Consider the following 27982-nt stretch of genomic DNA (forward strand, 5'->3'; position numbering starts at 1 on the left):
AATGCGGTAGTTTTGGGTATTTTCTATAAATTGTTTTTTTATGCAGTAATACAGAATTTGATTAAAAATGTTACCAATGCACAGAGCTGAAAGTAAGCCCTCTGGAAACAATGCAGGGTTTAAAGTGTTCATAGATGGATAACGTTTAAATGCTTTGTCATGACTCATGTTACAACCACAACCTTTAATGTATTTCTTGGGGTTTATATGACAGAACATCCAAGAGTTACATTATTCCAAGGATGAATAAAAGGTTACATGGTTTCCAAAATCTTTTATAAAAAAAAAAAAATCTGAAAGCTATGTTCAGCTCCCTTTACTCTGTCAGAGTAGATTCACCTGGAGCTGAAACCTCCACGTCCAAAGAGGTAGTCGTTGATTTAAGAAGCCAGAGGGGGGATTACGCTCCAATAACCATCAATGGAGCACAGGTGGAGAGGGGACACACAACTCTGAGGACCTTACCCAGCCTCTTAACACATTAGCACTTTAAAAAAAAAAGGGCCCAGCAGAGACTACATTTCCTGCGTATATTAAGGAGCAACCATCTGAAGGTGAACCGTCTGGTGTCCTTGTACCGGCCTACCATAGAGTCAGTGCTGATGAGCGGGGTTACCAGATTTGCAGAAAAGATCATAGGCTGCCGTCTGCCCCGGGTGGAGGACATGGCGAGCTCCTGCTGCTGCAGCAGAGCTCAGAAGGTCACTGGGGACAGTTTTCACCCTGAACATCACATGTTCAACCGTCTGCTTTCTGGAAACAGGTTTAGGTCCCTGAAGTGCAACACTAACACACAGAGGAACAGTTTTTATTCGTGGACCATCAGACTCTCTGCACTGAGGATAAGTGCAATATCCTCAAAAATAAATGTAGTACCCACATTTCCACGCTGTGAAGCAAAGGTGCCCAACACTAGGATAGATAGATAGATAGATAGATAGATAGATAGATAGATAGATAGATAGATAGATAGATAGATAGATAGATAGATAGATAGATAGATAGATAGATAGATAGATAGATAGATAGATAGATAGATAGATAGATAGATAGATAGATAGATAGATAGATAGATAGATAGATAGATAGATAGATAGATAGATAGATAGATAGATAGATAGATAGATAGATAGATAGATAGATAGATAGATAGATAGCAATAATCCACAGTTCAGCTATGACTCAATCTACATAGCTGCAGGACTGTCTGGCCTTTATTGAAGAGTGTCAATAAGACAGCCGATCTTCAAAGAAAACCATAGCATGTCTCGTTTGCAGTGGTGAAACCAAACATATAGAAGCTGTTCAGGTGTCCAGACCAAAACTGAACTTGCAGATTTGCTTTGCATAGAGGCAGACAACCTACACTCCACGTCAAAGGACGCAAACCACCAGATTTATTTTTATTTAATTAATTTATCTGTTTTGGAAAAAGAGGTGGAAAAACGTCGACGATTTTAATTCTAAACATAGTAAAACAGATAGCCTGTCAGTGAGAACTCCCAAACTCAGTGAACGGGACACACAGAAACCCGATCCGCCCTCTGAGCACCAGCGCCCCCTGCCGCTGCGCTCTCTCACCTGCACTTGAAAAACGACAGCCGCAGCAGCAGCCCGGTCTCTTCTCTCACGCCACCGGGACTGCCTGTCCTCAGAGGCAGTGTCTACTGCGAGAAAAAAAAATAATAATAACCCGTCACATACGAGGATCCACGACCACACTCCAACATGGTGAGTGCATAACGGGCTTCTCTCCTGCGTAATTGTTTTGACGCGGACGCCCGTCTGGCGAGCCGCTCCACGGAATAACCTTCATGCGTGGTTCTAGCGGTGACAACGCAATGAGCCGCCCTGGATGGAGCCCGTCAGGTGCGTGAAATGGATGCCGGCGCTCGGCGGTGTTGTGTGACCAGATAAGGGCCCCCGGCTGCGGGCGGCCGTAACATGCGCAGCAGCCGGCTGATAACGCAGGGCTGTGGCCTTTACTGCACGGCCCTGCTCAGCCTCTCCACTGTGACGTTCACAGCAAAGCCTTTAATATCACGCATGACCGCAGAAACGCTGTAAGCGGGCGGTGGACACGGGGAAAAACGCACCGATCCGACACGTCTGGGAATGACAGCTTTACTGGATTATGAAGTTGCGCTGCTTTAAAAGGAGATTGCGTCACTCTGTTAAATTCAAGAGCCTTCAAATATTAAATTGCGTATACGTCATTTACAGAGAGCCCCCCTGCGTTTTAAGTCTCTGATCAGGAGTTTCTGTGGTCATTTAGGGTTGTTATGGTGTTTTTTTTTAACAGGATATCCCATCGGGAGTCATTTGTGGCCTAGATCTGGGTCAGGTGTCCTCGTTATTTGTACAGACTTTATTCTAAGTAAACCTATTCAAGGAACATTGCATATACATATAAGGATTCTTACAGAGGTCTATATAGATGATTATTTTATATTATTTCAGTATTTTCCCCTGTAATCCTCCCAAGCTTTAACATTAACAGGTTAAGAAATGTTTAATTATAAATTAAGGCTTCCCTTAGAGATCAATAGAGATTATTTTATAGTTTTCAGAATTTGTATTATTAATATTATTATTATTATTATTTGCATATAATCCTCCTAAAGTAAGAGGTGAACCAGTTAATAAATATTTATATCCAAGTAAGGCTTCTTAAGATTCATAGTGACAATCATATATAATTTTTTTTCATTAATTTTATTAGCATTTGTTGCCTTGAATCACCAAAAACTGTAAGATAAACCAGTCAAGGCTTGTTAATTTAAAATTAATGATGACGGTTTTCTTTTGTAATTTTAATATTATTATCCTTTTTTTCCTGTAACCTACCCAGACCATAAGATGTTAGGAATGTTTTATATTAAACTAAGGCTTTTTACGTTCCTTAGAGATTATTAATTTTATTATCATGCAGTACATGATCATTTGCTGTAGTTAGAACAGTCTGTCTTTTGTAGGATTATATTATCATATTGCATTTCATAGTTTTTCTTGGTCCAATAGGGGCATGCGCATTTTTACTGACTTCATCTCTATGGGAACATCTATAAGGCAGTAGTAAGCTTTAAAACAGAGAGTCTTGAAAGAGGTCCAACTCGGCCCATTGAGCTGCGGCATGTGTATGGTGACTCAGTAATTCCTGATTTGTTGCTTCAGCCATAAGGCACAATCTGCACCCTCCCAACCCCGACCACTTCTTTCCTCCGAGGTTCAGTTTCAGACATGTCTTTCTTTTTATAACTCTGCCCGGAGCGGCTGTGCACGCTGACTACATGACATAAATAGAAGCATACGATGAATAAAGTGAACCTCTGGTGCTGGTTGTGCGTAAATGAATGCAACGTTTGACATGTAACCCACTCCCCACAGGTGAACTTCACAGTGGATCAGATCCGGGCCATCATGGACAAAAAGTCCAACATCAGGAACATGTCCGTGATCGCCCACGTGGATCACGGGAAGTCCACGCTGACTGACTCGCTGGTGTCCAAGGCTGGGATCATAGCCTCGTCCCGGGCCGGGGAGACCCGCTTCACGGACACACGCAAAGACGAGCAGGAGCGCTGCATCACCATTAAATCTACGTATGTGGGAATGGGGCCCTGGAGACATGGATGATTCCACTGAAGAGTGAAAATGACAGCCAAATATTCATAACTAAATATTATGTTACTTAAACATCATTAATTAGGGATGCACTCATCCTGGCCGATACTGAGTTCAGGTTTTCTTTGAGGTCTGACCAGTTCATACAGATTTTAACTTTTTTCTTCTAAGGACACAAAAAAGACAGAAAAATGTGCTGCAGATTCTTTGATTGGAGGTGGAGGTTTTAAATCCATCAGAAAATGAAGGAATTGCTGTCTTGTATCTTTTCCTAAAGGGGACATATGATGCAAAATCCACTTTTTTAGCCCTTAAATACATTTTGTTGTGTAGTTGGAATCTCTGGGTGTACGGAAAAGTTTCATTTAGTCTCTAAAGATGCTGCATAGATATCTTTATATTCTTTTTTAGGTCATATTTTTCAAGACATTCGGTTTTCTATTGCATTTTTTTTTTGTTACTGATTTTGTTACCAATTTTGCGAATTCGTCAATATTATTTTGTGCTTTGTAGTCCAAGCTGAAGAATGTCTTTGACTACAAAAATGACTGAACAGGGTGGAGTGGATGCTCTGGGACCTGGAGGGTCTTTAGGATTTAAAGAGACAGCACCAAAACGAGACGTACCTCAGATCAGGGGCAAAAAGGGGAAAGATGGGGGTAAATTAACAGGGAATGCAGACCAAAGCATTGCAGTTCCACTTTATATAGACACAAACTGAATGATCTGAATGTGAAAAGGAAGAACCGAAAAGCATGAAATGTCCCCTTTAAGCTTTATTGGATTTTACTAAACTCAAGCACGAATATCAAAGTTCATGCTTTTGGCTGCTATGTTTATAGACCGAAAATAGTGGAGTTCTTTGTTTTGATGCATTTGATGACTTGACGGAGGAGAAAACTTATTTTTTGGTATTCGACTTGCTGATTATTATTACCTGACATTAATTAACTGTACCTCCTGAATAATGTATAAAACGTCTCATGTGAAGAAATAAAAAAAAAAAAACAGAGAATTCAGGAACTATTCAGCCAGTTATGTTTATTTATGTGGAGTAAATTTACAATAACTAATACAAGAGCCTGTAAAAAACATAGAACAACAGGAAAAAGAATAATTAGGATCTATTTCCCCTGGAAACTGGAACACTGCTCAAAGTGTAAACCATAAATGAATCAATTAAAATTTTTATTTCTCAGAAGACCAAACAAAAATGCCCGTATGTTATAATAAAATATGTAAAATCTCTTTAAAAAGGTTAGTCCAAATCCAATAGCAGCAGGTTTATGAACACTTGGCAGAGCGTCATGTTTGCCTCTGTGTTGCATCAGCCCCTCTTTAGGTAACCACTACACCAGCTGTTGTAGTTATAAAAGTGCGTCCCATAATTACTGCTCCACAGGTGTTTGTTACTTTTTGCATTTATTGGTTCACACTGCACCATGTGTCATCAGCAAGTGACAGAGCCACTAAGACGCTTTCATGACGGAGCTCAGAAATCGAGATGCATCAATCAGAGCTTTGTGGCCAATTTCTGTTCTCTAGGTTCGTAAAACTTCGACGTACCGATACCAGTGTTAAGATCTATAATTGATTCTATCCAACTTTTATTTCTGTCGTCGTTGCGGCGATTGGTCAGTTTGTTTGGTCTACTACTGAAGCCAAGGCAATGTTAAGCTGCATGCCTGAAAGAAGTCATTGTAACTCTGTGCTTTTCTACATTCTTAAGCATTTTATGCAAAAGACATGTCTTCAGCATCTGAATTAATACCTGTAAACAACAGTCTTCTGCAACCATGGTGCAAAAGCTGCTTTTAGTCATAATCTGAAGAAAATCTATTAAAAAATGTTTTGCAAGGTAATACAAGTACATGGGATGTAATGCTAATTAGCACCAACTGACACAAAGAGGAGTTGTTCAAGTACATTAATCTCTGTTTTTTTCTGTGCGTTTGTGTTGGAAAACGCAACAAGCTCAAAAAAGAGCTACTGTCTGCAAAAAGGCCTTCCAGTGTGGGAGAACTATTTCCTGTTAGAAAAGGTTTAGAAACTTCTTCACTGGAGAATGGCAACCTTAAGGCTGAGATATACTTACAGTTGCCAATATTTTCAATTCCAATGCGCCGTTATAGTCAAGATGAAATCCCAAAAGAATTAAACAGAGCAACTATGATGCTCACATTTAGCTCCTTGTTACGTGCTGAAGTGTCACCCACCATTTAAAAAGTAGCAGCCTGAATAAAACTGCGTGCTGTCTTTAGAAAATACAGTTTCTTCTTAAATAATTTTTTACATAGTTTGTGCTAACTTTGATTTTATCCAATTAGTCTTGGCTCCCCTTTGGCTCTTGACCAGCCTGTGGAAGAGGATCAAATACTTATTTACCTCGCTGACATGCAAACCAATTTCATAACTTTAATTTAACTGTTTCTGGATTTTGTTGATTCTCTGTCTTTTTTTAAATAGAAATCAAACTACTATCTTGGAAGACTGATCACTTCTTTGTGAATTGACAAATAAATAAAATCAATATGAGATCAAATAATCCCCCCACCACCACCTTTCGATCACAGCAATGTTTCCTACCTTAGCCAGTGTGTAATCCATCTTATGTCCGTTTCTTGTATACCGCTGGCTGGATTTTAACTGAGTTGTTGAATAGCGTTGGTTTTTAGTGGAGTCCTTGCACAGTTTAGCTAAAGTGAAGTGTCAAATCTAAATGTACCATGAGCATGACCCTTATTGTTTTCTCTCTCTGCCATCCAGGGCCATCTCCTTGTACTATGAGCTCGAAGAGAATGACCTGGCGTTCATCAAGCAGAGTAAAGACGGACAAGGCTTCCTCATCAACCTGATTGACTCCCCGGGTCACGTGGATTTCTCCTCCGAGGTGACCGCCGCCCTCAGAGTCACTGATGGCGCCCTGGTGGTGGTGGACTGTGTCTCAGGTAATCGCACGAGCCGTGCCGGTTCTCAGGTACTCGGGCCGCGGGCCGACGTTCACCTTGTCGCATTCCCCGGACAGGTGTGTGCGTCCAGACCGAGACCGTGCTGCGGCAGGCCATCGCTGAACGCATCAAGCCGGTTCTGATGATGAACAAGATGGACCGGGCCCTGCTGGAGCTGCAGCTGGAGCCAGACGAGCTCTACCAGACGTTTCAGCGCATCGTGGAGAACGTCAATGTCATCATCTCCACCTACGGAGAGGACGAAAACGGGCCCATGGGGAACATCATGGTGAAGTCTAAGCAGCCACAAAAAAAAAACGCACGTCTGCGATTAAACAGCTGCGATGAATGTTCACGGTGAAAAACTTCCTTTTCCTCAGATCGACCCTGTTATCGGAACGGTTGGATTCGGCTCCGGCCTCCACGGCTGGGCTTTCACGTTGAAGCAGTTCGCTGAGATGTACGTTGCTAAATTCGCAGCGAAAGGAGTCGCTCAGCTAGGACCAACAGAGAGGTGTAAAAAAGTGGAGGATATGATGAAGAAGCTATGGGGAGACAGGTAAAAAATAAACTCACACTTGCATTCCATGTCGCCCTAATGACAGCGCTGGTTAGGCTGCCCGAGGTGCCAGATATTAATGTAATATTTTAAATAAGCCATGGTTACAAATCAGCTATCTACATTTTCCCTGCTGTGTCACTTTGTGTGGCAAAAGTGTTAACAAAAGGTAAAGAATAAAGAAAAATGCTCAACAACTGGGCAAATTGATCTTTTTATGTGTAAATCCAGGATAAATCCACAGGAATTCGCGTAAGGATGTAATCTGATCCAATCATTGAGGAAACTGAGATATGGTTCTTTTGACTCATTTTGTTTGACAGTTTAAATGCAGATTGGCTCTCAGACACTTTGTAGTTGCCACAAAGTGATCTGTCACTTTCAGTCTTCCCAAAATAAGATATTCTATAAGTTGTGTATATATAAAAAAATATATATATTTTGTAAAGCCCAGTAGATTGCATCGAGCTGTTGACTTTACAGCAATCCTTGAGACTGAAGCTCTGTCAATAGCTCCTTTAAGGAAAGAGACACAGCTAAACAAAGAATCACCCAGCCAGGTAACTACAGGGATTCGGTCCTTACCAGGAAGCACAACTGGGTCAGGAATACTTTCAGGAGAAGGAAAAACAAAGAGTTAATGTCATCAACAGCTCAGTCAACGGCTTCTTCCTAGAAAGACACATAGTTAAATAGCTGCGGAGAGAGAAAACAAATACTTTGACTGCTGCTGCTTAAGTCATTTCATGTTCTTTCAATGTAAATTAAATGACATCAGATATTGGAAAATCCTGGCTTTTAAAGCAAGTTCCTGGTCTCACTGGATCTTCCAGAGGTTAGAAGAAGTGAACTACGCACGGCGCCCTACGATTTTGCTGCTACATGAAGAAGAAAAAAAACATATTGCCCGAAAAGTATAATCAGATGTTCCGTTTGGCAGTGAAGAATATATCAATGTTAGTAGACTCTCTAACTAGAGCGGCTCATTTAAATATTATATTTTGCACTAATCTCTTTGTTGTTTCTAGATACTTCGACCCAAGTGCCGGCAAATTCAGTAAGACAGCCTCTGGCCCTGACGGACAGAAATATCCCAGAACCTTTTGCCAGCTTGTTTTGGATCCCATTTTTAAGGTGAAAATGAATCCCATCAGGGGTCCTTAAGAGGGATTTACAACCCCTTTAGTTCTGCATGTTAAACGGAGCAGCACATTGAAAAAAGTGCATTGCACTCACTTAATTGGACAAAGTTCACTGTTTAGCCCCTTTTTCAATTCTCTCCCAGGTGTTTGACGCCATCATGAATTTCAGGAAGGAAGAAACAGCCAAGCTAATTGAAAAGCTGGATGTCAAATTGGACACTGAGGACAAGGATAAGGAGGGGAAGCCTCTGCTGAAGGCTGTGATGCGCCGCTGGCTACCCGCTGGAGAAGCCTTGCTCCAGATGATCACCATCCACCTGCCCTCTCCTGTCACTGCGCAGAGGTACCGCTGTGAGCTGCTCTACGAAGGCCCGGGAGACGACGAGGCCGCCATGGGTCAGACGCTGACGTTGTTCAATTAGGAGCAATTTAAATGTCTCATCGTGGTTCAACAATTAAGCGCGTGTTTACTTCAGCTAATGTCTCAACTCCCTTCTCAGGTATCAAGAACTGTGACTCCAAGGCTCCTCTGATGATGTACATTTCCAAGATGGTACCGACGAGCGACAAGGGCCGTTTCTACGCCTTTGGACGCGTGTTTTCTGGCTGCGTGTCGACAGGCCTGAAGGTGCGCATCATGGGGCCAAACTTTACGCCCGGAAAAAAGGAAGACCTGTACATCAAACCTATCCAGAGGTGAGACTGTTCTTGCAAAAATATAAAATAAAAAACAGTTCACAGTAGGGCTGGACGATAATTCAATAACAATATATATCCATTGACAGACGTATATATCGATGACAGAAAAAAAAAGGATAAACAAAAAGTTCAATAGAATAACAGTTTTCTTTCCTTTTGCGTTCTAGCCGTGTAGGTTAATATTACAGTCATTACATCCTCCCAACCAATCACAAACGCAAACCCAGGAACTAAGCCCCGCCCCCTTCAGAGAGTTCAGAGCTAACGTCCTTTTTTTCTTTTTTAAAAACTTGCAGTTTTGGTAAAAAGTTGGTTGAATAAAGGGTTGAGTTTGAATTCAGTGTTTGTGTGTTTTGTATCTAAAAGTAGGTCGCTAAGCAACAGCATAAAATGGCCAGGGCTGCACTTAAAATATATGTTTTGAATTCGTTGATAATTATCGATATCGATCCAATATGATTTCTATTTTATCAACATGTTTTCTTTTACTATATCGTCCAGCCCTAATTCATAGCCCTTGAACCTTTTCACATTTTGTTCTGTTCCAACCACAAGTTTTGATTTATTATATTGGGTTAAATTTCAATCCAACAATGCAATGTAGCGATAATCTAGAATGGAAGAAATATATTTTTTTATATATATATAAATAAAAAAAAGTGACTAGATATGGTATCCGCTTGCATTCGTCTACCTTGACCCCTGAAAGAATCTTGTGTTTCTTAAATAGAGACAACCAGCCAAGACATGCGGTCAGAGCTGTATTGTAATAGTTTATCCAAGCGTATTCTTCTTGACATACAATGGTCCAGTCAAACTTACGCTCTACAGTTTACAGGTGCTCTGTATCCAATCTGAGCGATTTTAGAAAGAAGAACGGGCAAAAAGAAATCCAGTCACTGGGTATAAAAAGCTTGCAGAGACGTTCCCCAAAAGACCTTCAGCTGTAAGAGCTGTGAAAGCATTTATTTAGGTTTTTGATTGTAAAATATCTATAAAATCTGCTATGATTTTCCTTTTACTCAACAGACGTTTTATAACAAATTGCTACCACAGCAAAATGCAAAAAAATAAAAAAAACCTTGTAAGGTATGAATATGTTTACAAGGCGTGTTTAAAAGTTAAATAAATGGTTGGTTCTATTACCTTCACCTGTGTGCAGGACTATTCTGATGATGGGTCGGTATGTGGAGCCTATTGAAGATGTCCCATGTGGCAACATCGTGGGTTTAGTCGGAGTTGACCAGTACTTGATCAAGACTGGGACTATTACCACCTTTGAACAGGTAACGTATTCATTTCCTTCCTTCGTGAGCAACAGGAAGTTGCATCCAACCCTGCGCGTCACATTAAATATCCGTTTCCTGTTGTATCGGCACAAAAACACTCGAGTTACTCTTCCATGCAGGCCCACAACATGAGGGTGATGAAGTTTAGCGTGAGCCCCGTCGTTCGGGTCGCCGTGGAGGCTAAGAACCCGGCCGACTTGCCCAAACTGGTCGAGGGCCTGAAGCGCCTGGCCAAGTCGGACCCGATGGTGCAGTGCATCATCGAGGAGTCCGGAGAGCACATCGTCGCCGGAGCGGGGGAGCTGCACCTGGAGATCTGCCTCAAAGACCTGGAGGAGGACCATGCCTGCATTCCAATCAAGGTGAACGGAGGAGATGTTTCTCTGCATAGGAGGTCAGAGTAGGGACGCTAGATGATAGTTAAACGATGGCCCATCTTCAAGGGATATACGTGACATGTTGTTTAAAATGCCATGTTTCATTCAAGTACCAAATGATTACTTACACCAACTTTATGATTGGAGAAGTTTCCACAAATCACTGTTTGCATTCAAACTAGCATAACTACTTTTTTGTTTTTTTTCTTCTCAGAAATCCGACCCGGTGGTGTCTTACAGAGAGACGGTGACGGAGGAATCCGATCAGATGTGTCTGTCCAAGTCCCCCAACAAGCACAACCGACTCTTCATGAAATCCCGCCCGTTCCCAGATGGCCTGGCCGAGGACATCGAGAAAGGGGACGTCAGCGCTCGGCAGGAGCTCAAGGCTCGCGCCCGTTACCTCGCCGAAAAATACGAGTGGGAGGTGTCGGAGGCCAGGAAGATCTGGTGTTTCGGTCCCGACGGGAGCGGCCCCAATCTGCTGATAGACGTGACGAAGGGAGTCCAGTACCTCAACGAGATCAAGGACAGCGTGGTGGCCGGTTTCCAGTGGGCGACCAAAGAGGTGCGTGGACCAGTCGTTTACCGCCGCCGTTTTACCGCACGTGCTCGGTTAAAGCTCGGCTGTGTGTAATCAGTTTCCCGGTACTCACCGCTGCAGGGCGCGCTGTGTGAAGAAAACATGCGCGCAATCAGGTTTGACATCCATGACGTCACGCTACACGCAGATGCCATCCACCGCGGCGGAGGGCAGATTATCCCCACCGCTCGCAGGGTCCTGTACGCCTGCCAGCTCACAGCTCAGCCTCGCCTCATGGAGCCGGTTTACCTCGTGGAGATACAGGTATGGCGTCTCGAGTCACATCCCCTCCAAAAAGCTTTTATCAAAGAAGCTTTGAGAACCTACTTTAATGTTAGGCAGGATGTTAGGTTTCTGTTACATAACATTTGTCAGAGGGTCAAGGACCTTTCAGTCGGGGATCTGAAACGTCCTGTTTTCCATTTTTCTTAGTCCTCCAAAATAGGATATGCTGTACAAGACAGCATCCCGTGATTTTAAAGACTGGATCCCACCCGGATTTATTTTTAGACTGGCTTGCAGGGTTGTGCATTTTTGCACGTTTAACGTCAGAAACCCACTACTGTACGCTTGTTTCTGTGCCTCCTCTCCATGCAGTGCCCAGAACAGGTGGTTGGTGGGATCTATGGCGTGTTGAACAGGAAGCGCGGACACGTCTTTGAGGAATCCCAAGTTATGGGAACTCCCATGTTCGTGGTGAAAGCCTACCTGCCGGTCAATGAATCCTTCGGTAAGTTGCTTCCATCAAATCCTGTGTCAGGTTTCCTTTGAAGGTCTTCTAAAGCTCACATTTACTTCGCCTTAGGGTATGTATAACCCTTGAACTCCTCACCCTATTTCACATTTTGTCACATTGCAAACTAAAAATTCAGTGTATTTTATTGGTATTGTCATAAAGCAACACAAATTATCACAAAAGGTGGACGAAAAAACCCAAAAATGCCATGCCATTTTTGTTCACCCCCTTTTGTTCTGAAACCCCTAAATAAATTAAAGTACAATCAATTGCCCCCATAGGTCAGTGACTCTGGGTGTCACTTAATCTCTGTAAAAATGTGGTCTTTTTGGGAAGGGTTTGTTAGAAAATAACAGTAAAAATAAAAAAGAGCTCCATGAAGACCAAGGAAGACAGCAAGCAACTGTGGAGAAGATTACAGCAAGGTTGAAAAATATGAACCATCTGAAAGTGAAACAAGTAGGGTGAGAGTTAGAAAGCGTTTGCCATTTATTCAGAGATGGCACCAAGAAGTCCTGTTTACAGTTTGCCACAAGCTATTTAGGTGTCCTGGTCTGATTAGACCAAATCTCAACTATTTGGCCTGAATGCAGAGAAACTAACTCCACACTCCACCGCTGCCTGAACCTACCAACCCTGCTGTGAAAACACGGTGGTGGCAGCATCATGCTTTTCTTTGGCAAGGCAAGGGAAGTGGTTCAGAGATGATAGATGGGGGTAAATTTGGAATTATCCTCAAAGCAAACAGATTAGAGTCTGTAAAAGACACGAGCCTGGGGAAGAGATTTGCTTTAAACAGGACGGCGATCCTAAACATACGGCCAGAGCTGCAGAATGGTGATTTAGATTAATGCATTTTCATGTGTTAGAATGGCCCAGTCAAAGCCCAGAGATACATATCCAATGGAAGATCTGGGTGAGACTTAAAGATTTATGTTAACACGCGCTCTCAATCCAGACTGACTCAGCTTGAGCTATTTAGCAGGGAACGGGAAAACCAATTCACTCTCTACTTGTGCAAGTCTGGTTAAAAAAAGACAATTTTTTCCACATCGTATTGACTCAAGGGGACTAAATACAAATGCAGGTTTCAGATTCCATACTTATATTCGTACGACTTTTAAAACCAAATGTCTTTTTCCTTCCATTTTACAATAACACATTAGTTAGTCAAGCCCATAAACACCAAATAAAACAAAAAAGGGAAAAAGAACTGGGGGTATGAATGTTTTTGCAACGCACAGAAACACATCTACTATCAGTCAGTGAACGGATGCGCAATTACAGCTTCTTGTAGGAGACATAAAAGCACTTTTTCTTGTTAAAACGAGGCTCTCCCCTGTATTTTACCGTGTCCAGGTTTCACGGCTGACCTGCGCAGCAACACTGGAGGCCAGGCCTTCCCTCAGTGTGTGTTTGACCACTGGCAGATCCTCCAGGGGGACCCCAGCGACCCAACCAGCAAACCCTTCCAAGTCGTCGGTGAAATTAGGAAACGCAAAGGTCTGAAAGAGGGCATCCCGGCCCTTGACAACTACTTGGACAAATTGTAACCCCTCCCTCCGCCTCCTCCCCGCACTCCCCACCCCACAAGTTCTGGATTTATAAAATACCAAATCAAGACAAAACCCCACCCCATGGGCACTTTAAATACCGTTGCACAGGCTTAAAGATTCATCACGCCGTTTGTTTGTTTTTGACTTGGAGCCCAGAGCAGAATCAAAGCTTTAGCTGTAAGGTAGTGGGAGCAGTGATGCTGTTTTTATGTCATTTCACAGCTACCGTACACCAAGTGCCTAGGGTGAGGGTATTAGAAAACAATTCGATCACAGCAGTTATTCCTCATTTCTTCTGTTCCTTTACTTCACCTCCCCGATCTCCTCCCCCCCCCCCCCCACACACACACGTATCTGCTAGGGTGGGCCTGTACAGTGCACTGTGATACTGCTGCAATAATGCTTAGAAATGGATCATGGCCAGATGTAAACCACAGAAACCACATAAAAGTGTTACAGAAGTAAAAAAAACTGACTGAACAGAGGCTTTGTTCAGTGGATGTAATGAAATAAAAGAAATACAATCATGATATCAATGTGACTCCTGAGATTCTGTTCTCTCCCAGCTAGTGAGAAATAGAGGTTATTATATAATACGATGCCAGTTACCACAATATGAGATAGATAAGATGTGATTTGAGGCCGGACCAAAGTCTTTTTGAAAAGTATTCCCAATTAAACTCAAATCCCAACTTTTGTTGTTGCTGTACGGTTTGGGATTTTATTTTTGCAGCGCCCTGAGAAATGTTTGCCACAAATGTTTGTTTTAAATCCTGGCCTATTTTTTCTGTGAATGGCTCAGATTACGGTATTATAGGCCATGCACATTATTTTGTTGGGTCTCACCAAGTTAGAGTTTTCGTGTTTTCCACCCTTGACAGTGACGGTCACAGCAAGGGGCTCCGTAATACGTCTGCAGCATGCAGTGAGAAGCTGAAACGCAGGTCATTTTAATTTGACCCACTTATACTGATAAAAATAAAAGTTGTCTTAAGTAATGAATAAACGCTGAGTAATCCTAACCTTGCCTGCAAGCAGAATTCCCACGGTATTTGTGCTCGCAAATGTGCAGAACGTAGCTTGTTACACATGATCAATCTGACCTGCCAGGTTAGAGTGATCCTATTATTCAACTGATTAAGGTTTAGTACGTTATCATCAGACTTCATCAGACTTCTACGAGGCCTTGGATTTAATGACTCCTACATATTCTGATTTATGTGACGTAAAGGAAATGGAAAACTGCTTGAAATCCTTTTTTTTTCACAGGCGTTTATATCCATTCCCAGAGAAGCTGTAGAGAAGAATGTTTCCCCCTGATGTCTGACAGGAAATGCCAGCTTTCAGTTTAATTATTTGTATAGTGGCTATTCACAACAACTGTTATCTCAAGATAAACCGATCCAGTTTAGATATATAATCAAATAAATTCATGAAAGTTCTGTTTCATTCTAATTCAATCCTGGTTATAATACAAAGCTACTTGCTCTCTGGATTTCAGGCTCTCATCAATCAGGCAGGATTACACCCAGCTTCTCATTTCCCTGACTAACCTTGGCTCAAACCCCTTTAAAGGCTTCAGTGGGTTGTTTGCAAAGAAATTCTGTGAAGCCATTAATAGATAAATTGTATTACATGTAAAATAAAGATGTTATAGGAAAACTTAACAGTACATCAGATCTTTTAAATACCATAACTCTGCAGTGTTGGGAACTTAATTGCTGAATGAATGAAATGCAGCACAACCACAATACCACTGGACTACATTTAACTGCACTTGTAAACCAAGACATCTTTAGTTTCCAAGATATCTTTAACCCTATTTATCCCAAAATGACTCCAACAATGCACCAACAACTCGTCCAGGAGACAACAAAAGAACCTCAGATAACATCTGGAGCATTTCAGGCGTCTCTTGCCTCCTTTCAGGTCACTGTTCATAATTTCAGCTGTGAAAATGGACAGGACAAAGGCTGTGTCCGTTCAAGTGTTCCAGGGCCAAAACCACTGCTGAGCAAAGACAGTTTCACATTTGACAAAAGAAAAAAAAAAACATCTTAATGATGCATGATCATTTCATGAAATATGCAGTACCAGTGACACAACAGAAAGGTGGCTGTCCCTTTAAATCTGTCCCTAAAACAAACATTTCCTTAAAAATGGCAACATTCAAACACAGTAGGGGTATAGTGTGATGGTCCAAGGCCAAGTTGCTTCTTCAGGAAACAGAAGATTCACCTTAATGGCTAGAACTGGAAATTAATGGTCCAATTAATCCGCAGCAATACAAAGGACTGAAAGTTATTGCAAATACTCGATAGAAGTGGTCGTCCTCAAGGGTAGCACAATTGGCTTAGGGTGCAATAACTTTTCTTATGGGGCCAGATTGGTCTCAATAGTTTTTTTTTCTCTTCCACTGTTCAACTGATTGCCTAAACTGAATCATCCTTTGGGGATTGCATCGGGGTGGGCGCCTGTCTCCAGCAGTCATTGGGCGAGAGGAGAGGTAAACCCTGGAAAGGTTGCCAATGCCCTTTTGTTTCTTAATAAATTAAGTCGTCATTAAAAAAAAGAAAAAATTTTCCTCAGGTCATCTTTGTCTAGCATTAACATTTATTTGATGAATTCAGACAAAAAAAACGTTTATGGGAGCAAGCATTTTTTTTCATGGATTTGTATTAAACCAAAGTCGATGTGAGGTCATCTCTACCACATTAGTCATCAGTTTCCTGGTTCTTCGGTGACTGAGAACCCACAGACCTGCGCACTCACGCAGCTTTACAGGTACCGTGGGTGTGTGCACATCAGGTGATAAATCCACTCGCCCACTGGTGACAAGGTTTGTAGTTCAGCACGCCACCCCTCCCTCATTGTCTTGCTTCTTAAAACAAGAACCTTTGTAAGCTTTAAAACTGGCTCTGTGAAAACAACCGTTTTGTTGCATACAGAACCTGTAAAAGAACTCAGTCTCTTATTGCAGTAGGATAATCCTGCACTGAAAAATAAGCTCGTATTTATTTAGTAGGGAAAGAAAACAAAACAAAGGAAATGACCAAATCTTTCAAGGCACAATTATTGCCACACCTTGCAATTCTTATGAATATATCAAGCATTTTTTATTATATTGTTTTTTTATGGTCAATCAGAATGTATAGAAATCTTTTGTTTATAATCCACGAAACTTTCCCTCAACTTTTAACATGATGTAAAAGATTCCAGTTTCTCCCAGCCACTCTTCAAAATGGGAAAGACGAGAGAACATATTCTTTTCAAGAAACTAGTTATCATCTTAAATGTGCTCATATTCGCTGTCAGGGCAATACATCCAGCTTAAAGCAAGAGGAAACTTGACAATCAAGTTGGATAAGAAACCAGTTTTACACACACACAGTGGAAAGGATGGTAGCCAAGGAGGTAACCAACCAATAACATTATTTCTATCTCCAAAGCTCAACAATGGACTGCGGACAATTTTCACCAAGTCTCCACATTTAACCATAACACCCTACCTGAAGTCGAAATCAGATAAATGTATGCACTGTAAAAAAAAAAAAAAAATAATAACGATAATATTTATCTCTTTAAATCAGATTTAACTTTTTAAAATTATTTTACCTGATTCAGGATAACTATATATATTTTTTTCTTTCTTTTCTTTTTTTTTTTTTAAACACAAAAGTCCTGTTGCTGACAAAGCTAAAAAATAAGCGTTTCTGCGAGGCAGCCAAGAAAAAGTCGCCTCCGTTGCTCCAGTTCTGTCAGGAGGAAAGAGAGATATGCAAAGCTCCAGCAAACTACGGCAAGAAGATTGTGGAAAAATGCACAAAACATCTGACCCAAGCCATGAAGTTTATAAGGCAATTCTACCAAATACTAAAGAAAAGTATGTAACACTTTATTTGAAGGGGTGTACCTAAGACTGACATTACACTGTCATAAACATGACATAACACCTGTTATGAACATAAATGACTCTTCATGAATGTCTTTGTTATGACAAGCCCTTAATTTTACCTAATCCCAAATCAAACCCTAAATTTAACCTTGTCTCTGTTAATGTCAAGTTGTCATAACAAAGACATTTTAAACAATGTCAACTTTGCTTTAATATTGTCATAATTTACCAAATGACAATGACAACAGTCCTAAACATTCATAAAGAGTCATTTATGTTCATAACAGGTGTTATGTCATGTTTATGACAGTGTAATGTCAGTCTTATGTACACCCCTTCAAATAAAGTGTAACCGAAAAGGATGTCAACTGAGAAACAAGTGTTCCCTTAACGCAGTCCTAATCTGTACGCTGCGGTTTTCCCATTTCAATAAACTGTTAAATAAAATAAATAAGACTGTACACCATTTTCTCACATTTTAATCGCCACTTTTTCAAGTTACATATAATGTTAATAAATGCCACTTTAATATACAACCCATCAACATCAGCACCAAGAGAAAAAAAACATCTCTTCCACCCACAACTTTTAAAATAAAGCTTAAAAAAAAAAAATCTGAAGAGTTAGTGTGCATCCATAGAGCAACGAAATGAAGGAAGGCAAGGCCGAGAAGTGCAATGTATACCGGGTATAGGCAACTACCAAGCAAAGACACGAGATATCACAGATTGTACTGTTAAGTAAAAAACAGAAAAAAATGCTCACCTTAGTCATACTCGTAACATTATTATGAAGTTTGGTTCAAATTTGACAAGATTTCATGAAGCCTCTGAGGTCCATCCGTGTGTCGAAGTTACAGTCGATGCAGAATTAACTCTGAACAAAAAAAAAAAACGCTACAAGGATTTTCGTCTTGGCAAATCTGATAAACTGTACATTCATACAGTTGAGTCTCCTTTGCACTAAAGCAGTGGAGCGACAGGAGGAGAATCCTACATCTTAAGAGAGAAAAAAAAACAAAACCTGTGTCAAGCTTTATGCTGTCAACCCGAAGCAGTGACGACGATACTGTGAATAATCTGAGAGACTCCTCCCTGCCTCCTTTCTGGGGCCGGTTTCAGCGAGCTCGGAAAACTACAGCACTAAGGGAGTTGACGGCACGTCAAGTGACAGGCTCCGCCTCGTGTAACAACCCGCATCGACTTCCAGCTAGATGTCCTCCCATGCAGCTAACAGTCTCACACCGTGAGTGGGGGGAGGGGGGGGGGGGGGGGGGGAAGCAGTTTGAAGTCTGACAGATTAGTCCCCAGTATGACTGCTGAGGTGTGGCCTTGCGCTGGTGCCGGGTTGTCACATTTGATGGAAGATCGCCGGGGGACGTCTGAGGTGACTATGTGTAGAAGATGACCTCTGGGATCTGTCCGTCTTCTACTGAAGTGCCGTTGTTGTTGCCCGCTGCGTAGCAGAAGGTGAAGCAGGTCTTTGTGCCGGTGGAGGACGACTCGTGCGTCACCTTTCGCATTCCCTTGGTCCCGTAATGCGAGTCTGGACCCTGTCGGGGGACACAAAGACACACAGAACGGGGTAAGTACACACTTCCACACGTCTCTCCTGTATTAATCATCTCCCTCTTGTTGCCGACCTTCAGCGTGGCGCAGGCAGTGTAGTTGACGTTGGGGAGGATCTCCACCGGCTCTTTGAACATGACTCTGAAGGTGTTGGCCGACCCGTCGCAGCTGAAGCCCGTGTCGTTCTGCCCCAGCACCGTGTTGCTGTCCGTGTGGAGTATCTGCAAACAGGCACACACACACACAGCCGAGAAGCCATAAAACTACAGAAACTACGCAAAAACACAGGCGTCCCATTAAAGTATTTGTTTTCCGTTTACCTTTTCATATTCTGTTCTACGTCATTTGTCGCATTTTATGTGATAGACCAACAATAGAGTGCATAAATGTTAGAAAATCTATGCTCGTTTTTCAACTCAAATTTGAAAAGATGTATATCTAGCAGCGTTGGCTATCTACAGATGGACATTTTTGCACGCCAAGCTCAGCCAGGATGGAGAGCATCTGTGAACAGCTACCTTTCAGTCAATTTACGTCCTGGACTTTGACTAGGTCATTCAAACAAGGATATGCTTTGAGCTAAGCCAGTCTATTGTAGCGCTTGCTTTAGGTTTAGTATTAGTGAATTATTTCTGTCGCACAGTGTATGTTGCATGCAGGTATAAAGACGTGCTTTGCCCCGTGCGGTTCACGTCCGACCGACGCAGTGACTATGTTGTTATCTAAATTAATGAGAACGGTTAACGGCCGTGACTACTTCGAATGTCACCGTCAAGTTACGGAACAACTCTGATTTTCTGTTTCCGTTCCTGTCCTTTCCTTTACGGCTACGGCTGGGTCAAGCTCCACAATTGGAATCATAGCAAACAGGAAAAAGAACGTCAACAACCTCCGGATAGCCCAAGTTAAATGTGTAATCAGAGACCGTTTAACCGCAAATTAAATTCGTTTTTTTCAAATCCACAATAAAACTGCTTTATTTAAACATCAGATGCAAACCACTGTTGCACCAAATAAAGAAGCCGCTTTGTCATTTCAACTATTCATTTGAAATGTGGTCCTCACTAAATAGATTTGCATTCTGCTTGTAATGACGACGATCACGCATGCTCTCCTCGGGCTCCAACAAACTTCAGAGCGGAGCTAGACGGAGCAACCACGGATGTAGCAGGCTTTGCTTTTCACGCACTCTCGGAGACTGGAACAGAACAGGCCCCTACATGAGCAGAGGATGATGAACTACGGGGCTACGCTGCCATCCGTTTGACCTCCGAAGTCGGCATTTCCAACCTCCGAGCTGGAAATTTCAATTGGAACGGCCCCTAAAGTCAGAATTACTAGTCGGAAAGGCGGTGCAACAGGACCATAACAGACTTCCCCATTCGTGGTGGCTACTGCGTGCAGCAACACTGAGTAAAACTTCATACATTGTTTTAAGCAGTTCTCTATTATTTATGTAACATTTATTCAGTCGTGCACAGACTACTCTTCAGTGTGTTTATATGCACAAAGCACAGCGTGGAACAGCGTTATTGCTATTGTTTTTACAATGGCTAAACGAGCAATGAGGAATCACCTTTTGTTTAAATGTTTCATGTTCAGTTGAACAGTTCAGCATGCCTTAAAAATAAAAAAAATATATTTTACAATAAAACATTACTTTAAAACAAATTCTGAGACTCAGGTTGGCTATATTTGTAGGTTTAAAAAAAAAATGGATATTGTGCGAGGGTCCAGGTTTTTTTCTCCTCATACTGTTTGACCAGAGGGAAACAGGAACGTAAAGATTGGTAGACAATGTTATCCCCGATGTTCCAGTTTTGAGGTAAATAAGGTGCAGCATTATGCTGAACCGCTTGAAGGACCTCATATTTTTCTTTTATCTTGCCATTCAACCACAAAGGCCAAATTTGTTGAGCGAGCAGCTGATACCTACATCCTGATCTGTGCATGTCTGCAGCCTCTCCAGAGTTACTATGGATCTCTTGGCTGTTTATGTATGATTCAAACAGTGCTCTATGAGATGTTCAAAGCACATACAATTGTTTAATAACCATAACCTGCTTTAAGCTTCCCCATGACTCCATGTCTAATGTTATCTTTGGTCTTTATGGGGCCGATTGTTCACCAATATTCTCTTACAAAATGCTGAGGCCTTCACAGAGAGGTTCAATTTATCCTGAGACTAAATTACACACAGGTGGACTCTGTTTATAATTTGCGTGAGTTCGGAAGGCGATCTGTTTTACTGGATTTTATTTAGGGGTTGAGTGCAAACACATGCCACTTGTCAGATTTGTATTTGATTTTATCCTAGGATTATTTTTTCTCCCATCTCAAAATTATGCGCCACCATGTTTGGATTAAATATACTGAGGTTTGTGGTTCTGACGCAGCAAAATGAAGAAAATTCACGGGGCATGAAAATGTTTGCGAGATGCAGTCTATCAGGACCAGTACCTGTATATTGACTTGGTAGTCTGTAGGTCCGTGTATGGAGCCATAAAGTCCAAATCCAACCACAAAAATCCTCCTGTTAACCGAGAAGCTGGAAAAGAAAGTGAGGCAGACGATTACAATCGAGCATTTTTTTTACACAAACACTGATGATGCATGCATGAAAATTACTGAATAATTTCTATGTTGAACATCTTCAACATCGTTGGTTTAATCAGTAAAACGTTGTCACTAAGCGATGAGCATTTGAACTTCCATCTTTGGGGGGTATGTAGATATGAATCTTTAAAGTGTCACACAGACACTACATTACACAATCTCCATCATACACAAGCTCTTTACAACTCAACTCCTTTATTAAGCAATGAGTGCCAACACTATGTGGCCCTGATCTCTACCCACCGTATGCGGTCGCTCGTCCCACTGTAGCCCCAGCGGCTCTCCACCTGACCAAACCGGGTGATGCTGCACTCCTTCCCGCGGAGACAGCAGCGAGGGCGGTCGATGAAATCTACACGAGGCTTAGGGTTCACTGTAAAGTGCAGGAAGAGACTCACCACCTCCCTGTCGGTAAGAATATTAGACTGGGCAGGACCTGAAGGACAAGACGCAGACCAAAAAGTGAGTCTTTCAAAGTGTGTTTTTTGAAATAAAGCAGATGCAACAATGAGTCTTATTAGTGCTCTTTATAACCTGCTGCAAACTCCTCGATGGTCATGAGAGGGAAGCGGATGAGCGTGAGAGCTTTCCCCAGGACTTTACGCATGTTCTCGGGGGTGGGCTGCAACTGCTGCCTGCGGGCTTCAGCCTCTGCCCAGCGAACGGCAGCTCCAAACAAACGCACCTCTCTCACCCCCAAGGTGTCCCTCTCCAGCACCGCCACCAAAGTATCTAAAGGGGGGATGAACATAAACAAACAGTTTTTTAATCAGATTGTAATAACACAACGTGAGGCGATGAGGACGACTTTTAACGGCTCTCTTTACCCAGATCTATGTCTGTGAACCCTTCAGCTGCAAGAGCGTCCCCCGTGTTCTTGTCAATGTTCTCCAAGCACAGGCTGGCAAGCTGCGGCTCATCGAACAAACGTGCCTAAGAAAAAAAAAAAAGATAGCCTAGCTTTAATGGAAGCTTATCATCAAATTCTTTTAAAAACACAATAAAGGCAGCTAATAATCCTGTAGGAAGCTGAGTTTGCTCTTATTTTTCTAAGCAATGAACACATTCGGCACAGGACTTTCATTCAACAGCTGACAGCGTCTGAGGAGAACATAAAGATCGGCTTTCCCAGTATTTACTCCCCTTTAACAGTGTTGCCGAAACTTTGATGAGACCTACAAGTTCTCCGTTTTATCGGCTGGCCTGTTTGTATGTTTCAACTTTGCCACTTATTTTGACAAATGCACTTTATAAGTCGTGGTGTCAATAATCGTTTGTGTCCAAAGTCCTGATATTTCAAGTCTTGGGGTTCTCGGTCAACTTTAACCGATCAGACGTGTCAAAGCAGAAGTTTGCCAGAAAATTGTCATTTAGGATCGGTGATAAACGGGTGGATAGTTAGATGTGCGAAGGGATGAACAGAGGGATAGATGGACGGATCAGGAGCCGGACTGATGGACAAACGGGTGGAGTGAAGTTACCGGGGAATAAAGTCTGGAAATACAAACAGTTTTTCAGATTCCATCTTCTCATCCCAAACCCTCCAAACCTGGAAAACCCTTAAATCAAAATCTCTTGCTTCTCCAACAGTGCAAGAACTCTTCATGACAGTTTTTAAAACGTTTCCATCAAGTTGTAAAATAATAGCTTAAATTGCTATCAAAAAATAAATAAACTAATCTTTCAAAATGTGTTGTATAGAATGCTCAGCAAGTTAAACACTTTTCTTTCGCAGCTGTATTTCTCTGGAGAAAAGGAAAACTGACAGTAAAGAAGCATCATGCAAATGTTTTGGTTCCAGGAGTTTTTTTAACCCCACAGTCAAACTAAGGAGTCCAACAAATGTCCCGTGGAGCAGGACGCGCTGACCTGTGTGAGCAGCATGAAGGCATTGTCTGCCCGGAGGTTCTTCTTCAGGAACTCCACGCAGTGAGCCTCCAGGGCCGGGACCGCGTACTTCTTGGCCGTGTACAGGGTGGTCATCACGGTCTCAGGCCCGATCTGGACCTCGTCGGAATACAGGAACCTGAAACAGATCGCGCAAAGCACAGCGGCCGTCAATGGTCGCAGACCTGGATTTGCTAAGGGAGCCGCGGTGCCAGCCCCCCTCCTCCCCTTACTTCAGAAGGGCCAGAAAGGCTGCCGGCTCCACGTCGGGAAGCTCGATCTCCGTGGAGGTGGTCGCCATGCCGCCGTTGAACATCGCGTCAAACACCGCGCTGCCCACCGCCAGGACAAACCTGGCAGCCACAGAAAGGACAGCAGGGCTCAGCTCGGCCACCAAAAGTCTGCGGGGGTCCGCCGAAAAGCAACCCCGCTTACCTGTGCGCCGGTATCCTCTGGACACCCATCCCTTTGCCGACCAAGAAGTGCACGTCGCTGAGCACCTCGTTGTTGAAGAGGAACGCGAACCTCTCCTTCACGGTGCTCTTCGTCGCCTGCCAGTTGTACACCGGCTCTCTGTACACCAGCACGGACGCCGCGGCCGGGGTGGCGCTCGGCGCGGCCGCCGGGGAGGCGTTCGACGCCGCGCTGCCCACCATGTTGGACGCCGGGGAGGCCATGGCTCCGGCCGCCGCAGAGGCAGCGCCTGCCGCAGCGGGCGGCTGCAGAGGGTTCTGCGCAGTCGGCGGAGCTCCGCTCGAAACGCCGCCGCCGTCTGCCGCGCCAGGCCCCAGCTGCGGGTTGGGTCGCCTCGCCGTCCCCTGCGCTCCCCCGGCTGCACCCACCGCTCCGCCGTTGGAGGCTGGCATGGAGAAGACGCTGTTGCTGGGCTGGCTGTTCCCCAGTGGACCCGGGCCGGAGAAACTAAGGCAAGGAGGCCTGCCGCTGTTGTCTCCAGCGGCCATCTTCAACCTGCTGTAGGCGTAAACAACAAACTTCATCGCTTTCTGTAATTCCAGTGGTCCACACGCGCATGGTGGCCTTTTATTCCCCCTGGCGTTTGTCACCAGTACTGCAAGATGGTCTCTATTTCACAACGCGCATTCAGTTCGACATTTATGGATAATTTATAAACATTTGTATCATACATCGTTTTAGTTCTGAGGACATATTAATGTATCTCTCTTTTTTTGCTTATTTATCAAAGATCTTAATTAGTCTCTTTGGATAGAAGGATCAGCTGCATCATACTACATCTTTAATTCTGACTCAAAATTATTGACATTTGACATATATATATATATATATATATACATACATACATACATACAGGACTGTCTCAGAAAATTAGAATATTGTGATAAAGTTCTTTATTTTCTGTAATGCAATTAAAAAACATGGATTCATTACAAATCAACTGAAATATCGCAAGCCTTTTATTGTTTCAATATCGCTGATTATGGCGTACAGCTGAAGAAAACTCAAAAATCCTATCTCAAAATATTAGAATATTTCCTCAGACCAAGTAAAAAAAATATATAACAGCAAAACAAAATCAAACATTTGAAAATGTCCATTAATGCACTCAGTACTTGGTTGGGAATCCTTTTGCACAGATTACTGCATCAATGCGGCGTGGCATGGAGGCAATCAGCCTGTGGCATTGCTGAGGTGTTATGGATGCCCAGGATGCTTCAATAGCGGCCTTTAGCTCATTTGCATTGTTGGGTCAGGTGTCTTTCAGCTTCTTCTTCACAATACCCCACAAATTCTCTATGGGTTCAGGTCAGGGGAATTGGCAGGCCAATCAAGGACAGTAATGCCATGGTCAGTACACCAGTTACTGTGAGAATCTTATGTCGTCTCTTAACCACTACCATACTTGTGATTTAGTTTACTGAACCAAGCTGAGTGTTTTTCAAGGCTCAGGAAACCCTGCAGTGTTTCGAGTTAATTAGACGATTCAAGTAATTAGTTGAATAGCCTACTAGTATACTTTTTCACGATATTCTAATATTTTGAGATAGGATATTTGGGTTTCTTAAGCTGCAAGCCATAATCAGCGATATTAAAACAATAAAAGGCTTGCGATATTTCAGTTGATTTGTAATGAATCCAGAATGTATGACATTTCATGTTTTTTAATTGCATTACAGAAAATAAAGAACTTTATCACAATATTCTAATTTTCTGGGACAGTCCTGTATATAGTATATCTGGAGCGTGTAACAAAAATAATTTTCCTCAGGGATTATTAAAGTATTTCTGATTCTGAGTCTGACCTTTAGCCACCAATTAAAATAAGTCTCATTCAAATAAGAAATAAATATTCAACAGCAGTTCATAACAGTTCATAAATCACGGTTCAGCTGCACGCGTCATGTGGCCTTCACAATACAGTTTTCCAGTTAATATCTTAATTACTCTGTTGCAATTGGTAGTAAAACATGTAAAGCTAATTATTTGTTTCATTAAACATTTATTTAACCATGACAGTCACCAATGAGATCAACAATCTCTATTTCAAGAGAGATACCTGGCAAATAAATATAATTTCACACAAATAGATTGTAAAAAAGACTTAGAATTGCTATAAAACTGTACCATTGATGGGGTCTGTGTTGGTAATCAAAGAAGGCCATCCAACCCGAGAATATAACTCACAATGATGGGTCAAAGTGTGGCAGTTCATTATAAATCTATAGGAAAGAATGATAAACTGTGTCAGTCTTGTGAAGACACTGGGTGGGGTGGAAGCACACATATACAAAAGGTCACCATAATCCATCAAAGACAAGAAGGTAGCAGCGACAAGTCGCTTTTCACATTAACAGCAAAGCACTGTTTATTATGCTAAAAAATAGTCGCAACCTTTTCAATAGTTGCAGCGCATGTGGTTTAAGAGTGAGGGAGTGATCAATTATATTACTCAGGTATTTATAGGAACTGACTTTCTGATCACAAAGCTAAAAAAAAATCTTAAATGCAACGTGATTTGTTTTATTCTTCTCAAACGAGGACGTTCTACTGCTGGATAATCTACAAGATCTTGTCCAGGTAGTTGTGGCAACTTTGACACCGCCTGCGTTTTTGTTAAATGTGTGGTGCACTTACATTTATTGACCACTAGGTGGTATCCTATTTGGACTGACAAATCCACTGAAGCGTCCCTAGTCTAGTCTGTATAAATCCATGCATGGGCGGCTCTAGACAGGGGCCAAGAGGGGCCAGTGCCCCTGTAGAACTGGTCCTGGACCCTGCTATGGCAACTGTACTGAAAACATAATACTAAATAAATTCCTTGCGATAATAAGCGCTGGCACAGAAATCGTCACTAGTTGGTCCCTCATGCAGTTATTTTTTTTTTTACATTTACAGCTTTACTTTATCAATGATTTAAAAATAAGTATGTTGCACTTTTACCTACGGCCGTATTAAGGTGGGATCACAGTTTTCATCTGCTAGATCTGCAAACTGCAGTTCAAGTGCTGCAAGGGGCTCCTTGGCTAACTTAATATATTAAATGATGAAATATTGCCATATTTTTTTTCTTTCTTTTGCTCTGTGCCCCCATGAAAAAAAGTTGGAACCACCTTGGCACCCCTGGTAAATTTGGTCCAGAACCACCACAGATTCTATGGAAACACGTCACAACCCCAAACTAAAATTAGAGCAAACGGTGATTAATTTACTCTTTCTTCTATATAGAAAGGATTTAGGTTTAACCCAATTACATTGTTTTTGAAGTTACGTCTAGTCAATATTACAATCATGTGCAATATATATTGAAAGCTTGTGTTTTTCTAATATATTTAGACATTTGGATGTGTAATATAAATGTTAACAAAACAGGAAGTTGCAAGTAGCATTATACAAATAAGCAATAAAACTGAAGAAAGGCAGAAAGAAATGGGTTTTCTGCTGTTTCTGTTGATCATAGCTGGCAAGAGAGTGCATAGACAAAGACTGGGTTTTCAGACGTGTCCAAAGTTGAATTATTTGGACCCCATAACACATCTGACATAAACCAGCGTTCCAGTAAAACATCTTCATATCAACTTGAAGCATGGAGCTGGAAGTGCCATGGTTTGAGGATACTTTGCTGTAGCAGGACCTGGCCTGTTAACCACCAGAAAATCCATCATAATTTCAGAAACTGTCTGAGAAACATAACAACATGAAACATGACAATTACCAAAAATCATTTCAGTACGGCTGCACAACATCAGGGATACGTGTCACTGCGGTAATACTACTAATTGTATCGATTACAATAAACTCACAGTGTCCTAAATGTTTCCACAGCAACTAATTTTTGTTTTTATATTGTTTTTGTTAATCATTAAAACAGGGTTAATTTGTAGTGTGTATGTACAGTTAAATCTAAATACAAAAAATAAATGGACATCAACACGTAAACATTTCGCACGAAATGTACTCATAGTACATATGATGTGGAAACACGAAGTTTTTCCACATCATATATACTATGAGTTTAACTATTGG

At 42.1% G+C, this 27982-nt stretch overlaps 3 protein-coding genes across 4 annotated transcripts in view; 1 reads left to right on the forward strand and 2 right to left on the reverse strand.

The window, feature by feature from the left end:
- LOC105934549 (cyclic AMP-responsive element-binding protein 3-like protein 3-A) overlaps nt 1–1669 on the reverse strand; it is a 34027-nt gene extending 32358 nt beyond the window's left edge. For both annotated transcript variants that reach the window (XM_012874597.3, XM_012874596.3), the window contains exon 1: nt 1582–1669. The gene's annotated coding sequence lies outside the window, so the exon portion shown is untranslated. The remainder of the gene's footprint in view (nt 1–1581) is intronic.
- Nucleotides 1628–13741, forward strand: LOC105934584 (elongation factor 2). Its single transcript, XM_012874657.3, has 14 exons — nt 1628–1731; nt 3388–3602; nt 6391–6572; nt 6650–6861; nt 6953–7131; nt 8160–8265; nt 8417–8669; nt 8774–8969; nt 10135–10258; nt 10381–10623; nt 10853–11206; nt 11303–11485; nt 11819–11951; nt 13317–13741. Exons 1-14 carry the CDS (start codon nt 1729–1731, stop codon nt 13508–13510), a joined length of 2577 nt encoding a protein of 858 aa, XP_012730111.2. The 5' UTR covers nt 1628–1728; the 3' UTR covers nt 13511–13741.
- Nucleotides 13742–17869: 4128 nt separating this feature from the next.
- Nucleotides 17870–24477, reverse strand: LOC105934593 (BTB/POZ domain-containing protein 2). Its single transcript, XM_012874678.3, has 9 exons — nt 23915–24477; nt 23713–23832; nt 23462–23618; nt 22420–22525; nt 22127–22324; nt 21836–22028; nt 21437–21524; nt 19051–19197; nt 17870–18960 (listed from the first exon to the last, which is right to left on the reverse strand). Exons 1-9 carry the CDS (start codon nt 24475–24477, stop codon nt 18799–18801), a joined length of 1734 nt encoding a protein of 577 aa, XP_012730132.2. The 3' UTR covers nt 17870–18798.
- Between the last annotated feature and the right edge of the window lie 3505 nt (nt 24478–27982).

The sequence above is a fragment of the Fundulus heteroclitus genome, chromosome 6, assembly GCF_011125445.2.
Source record: "Fundulus heteroclitus isolate FHET01 chromosome 6, MU-UCD_Fhet_4.1, whole genome shotgun sequence".
Lineage (NCBI taxonomy): Eukaryota > Metazoa > Chordata > Actinopteri > Cyprinodontiformes > Fundulidae > Fundulus > Fundulus heteroclitus.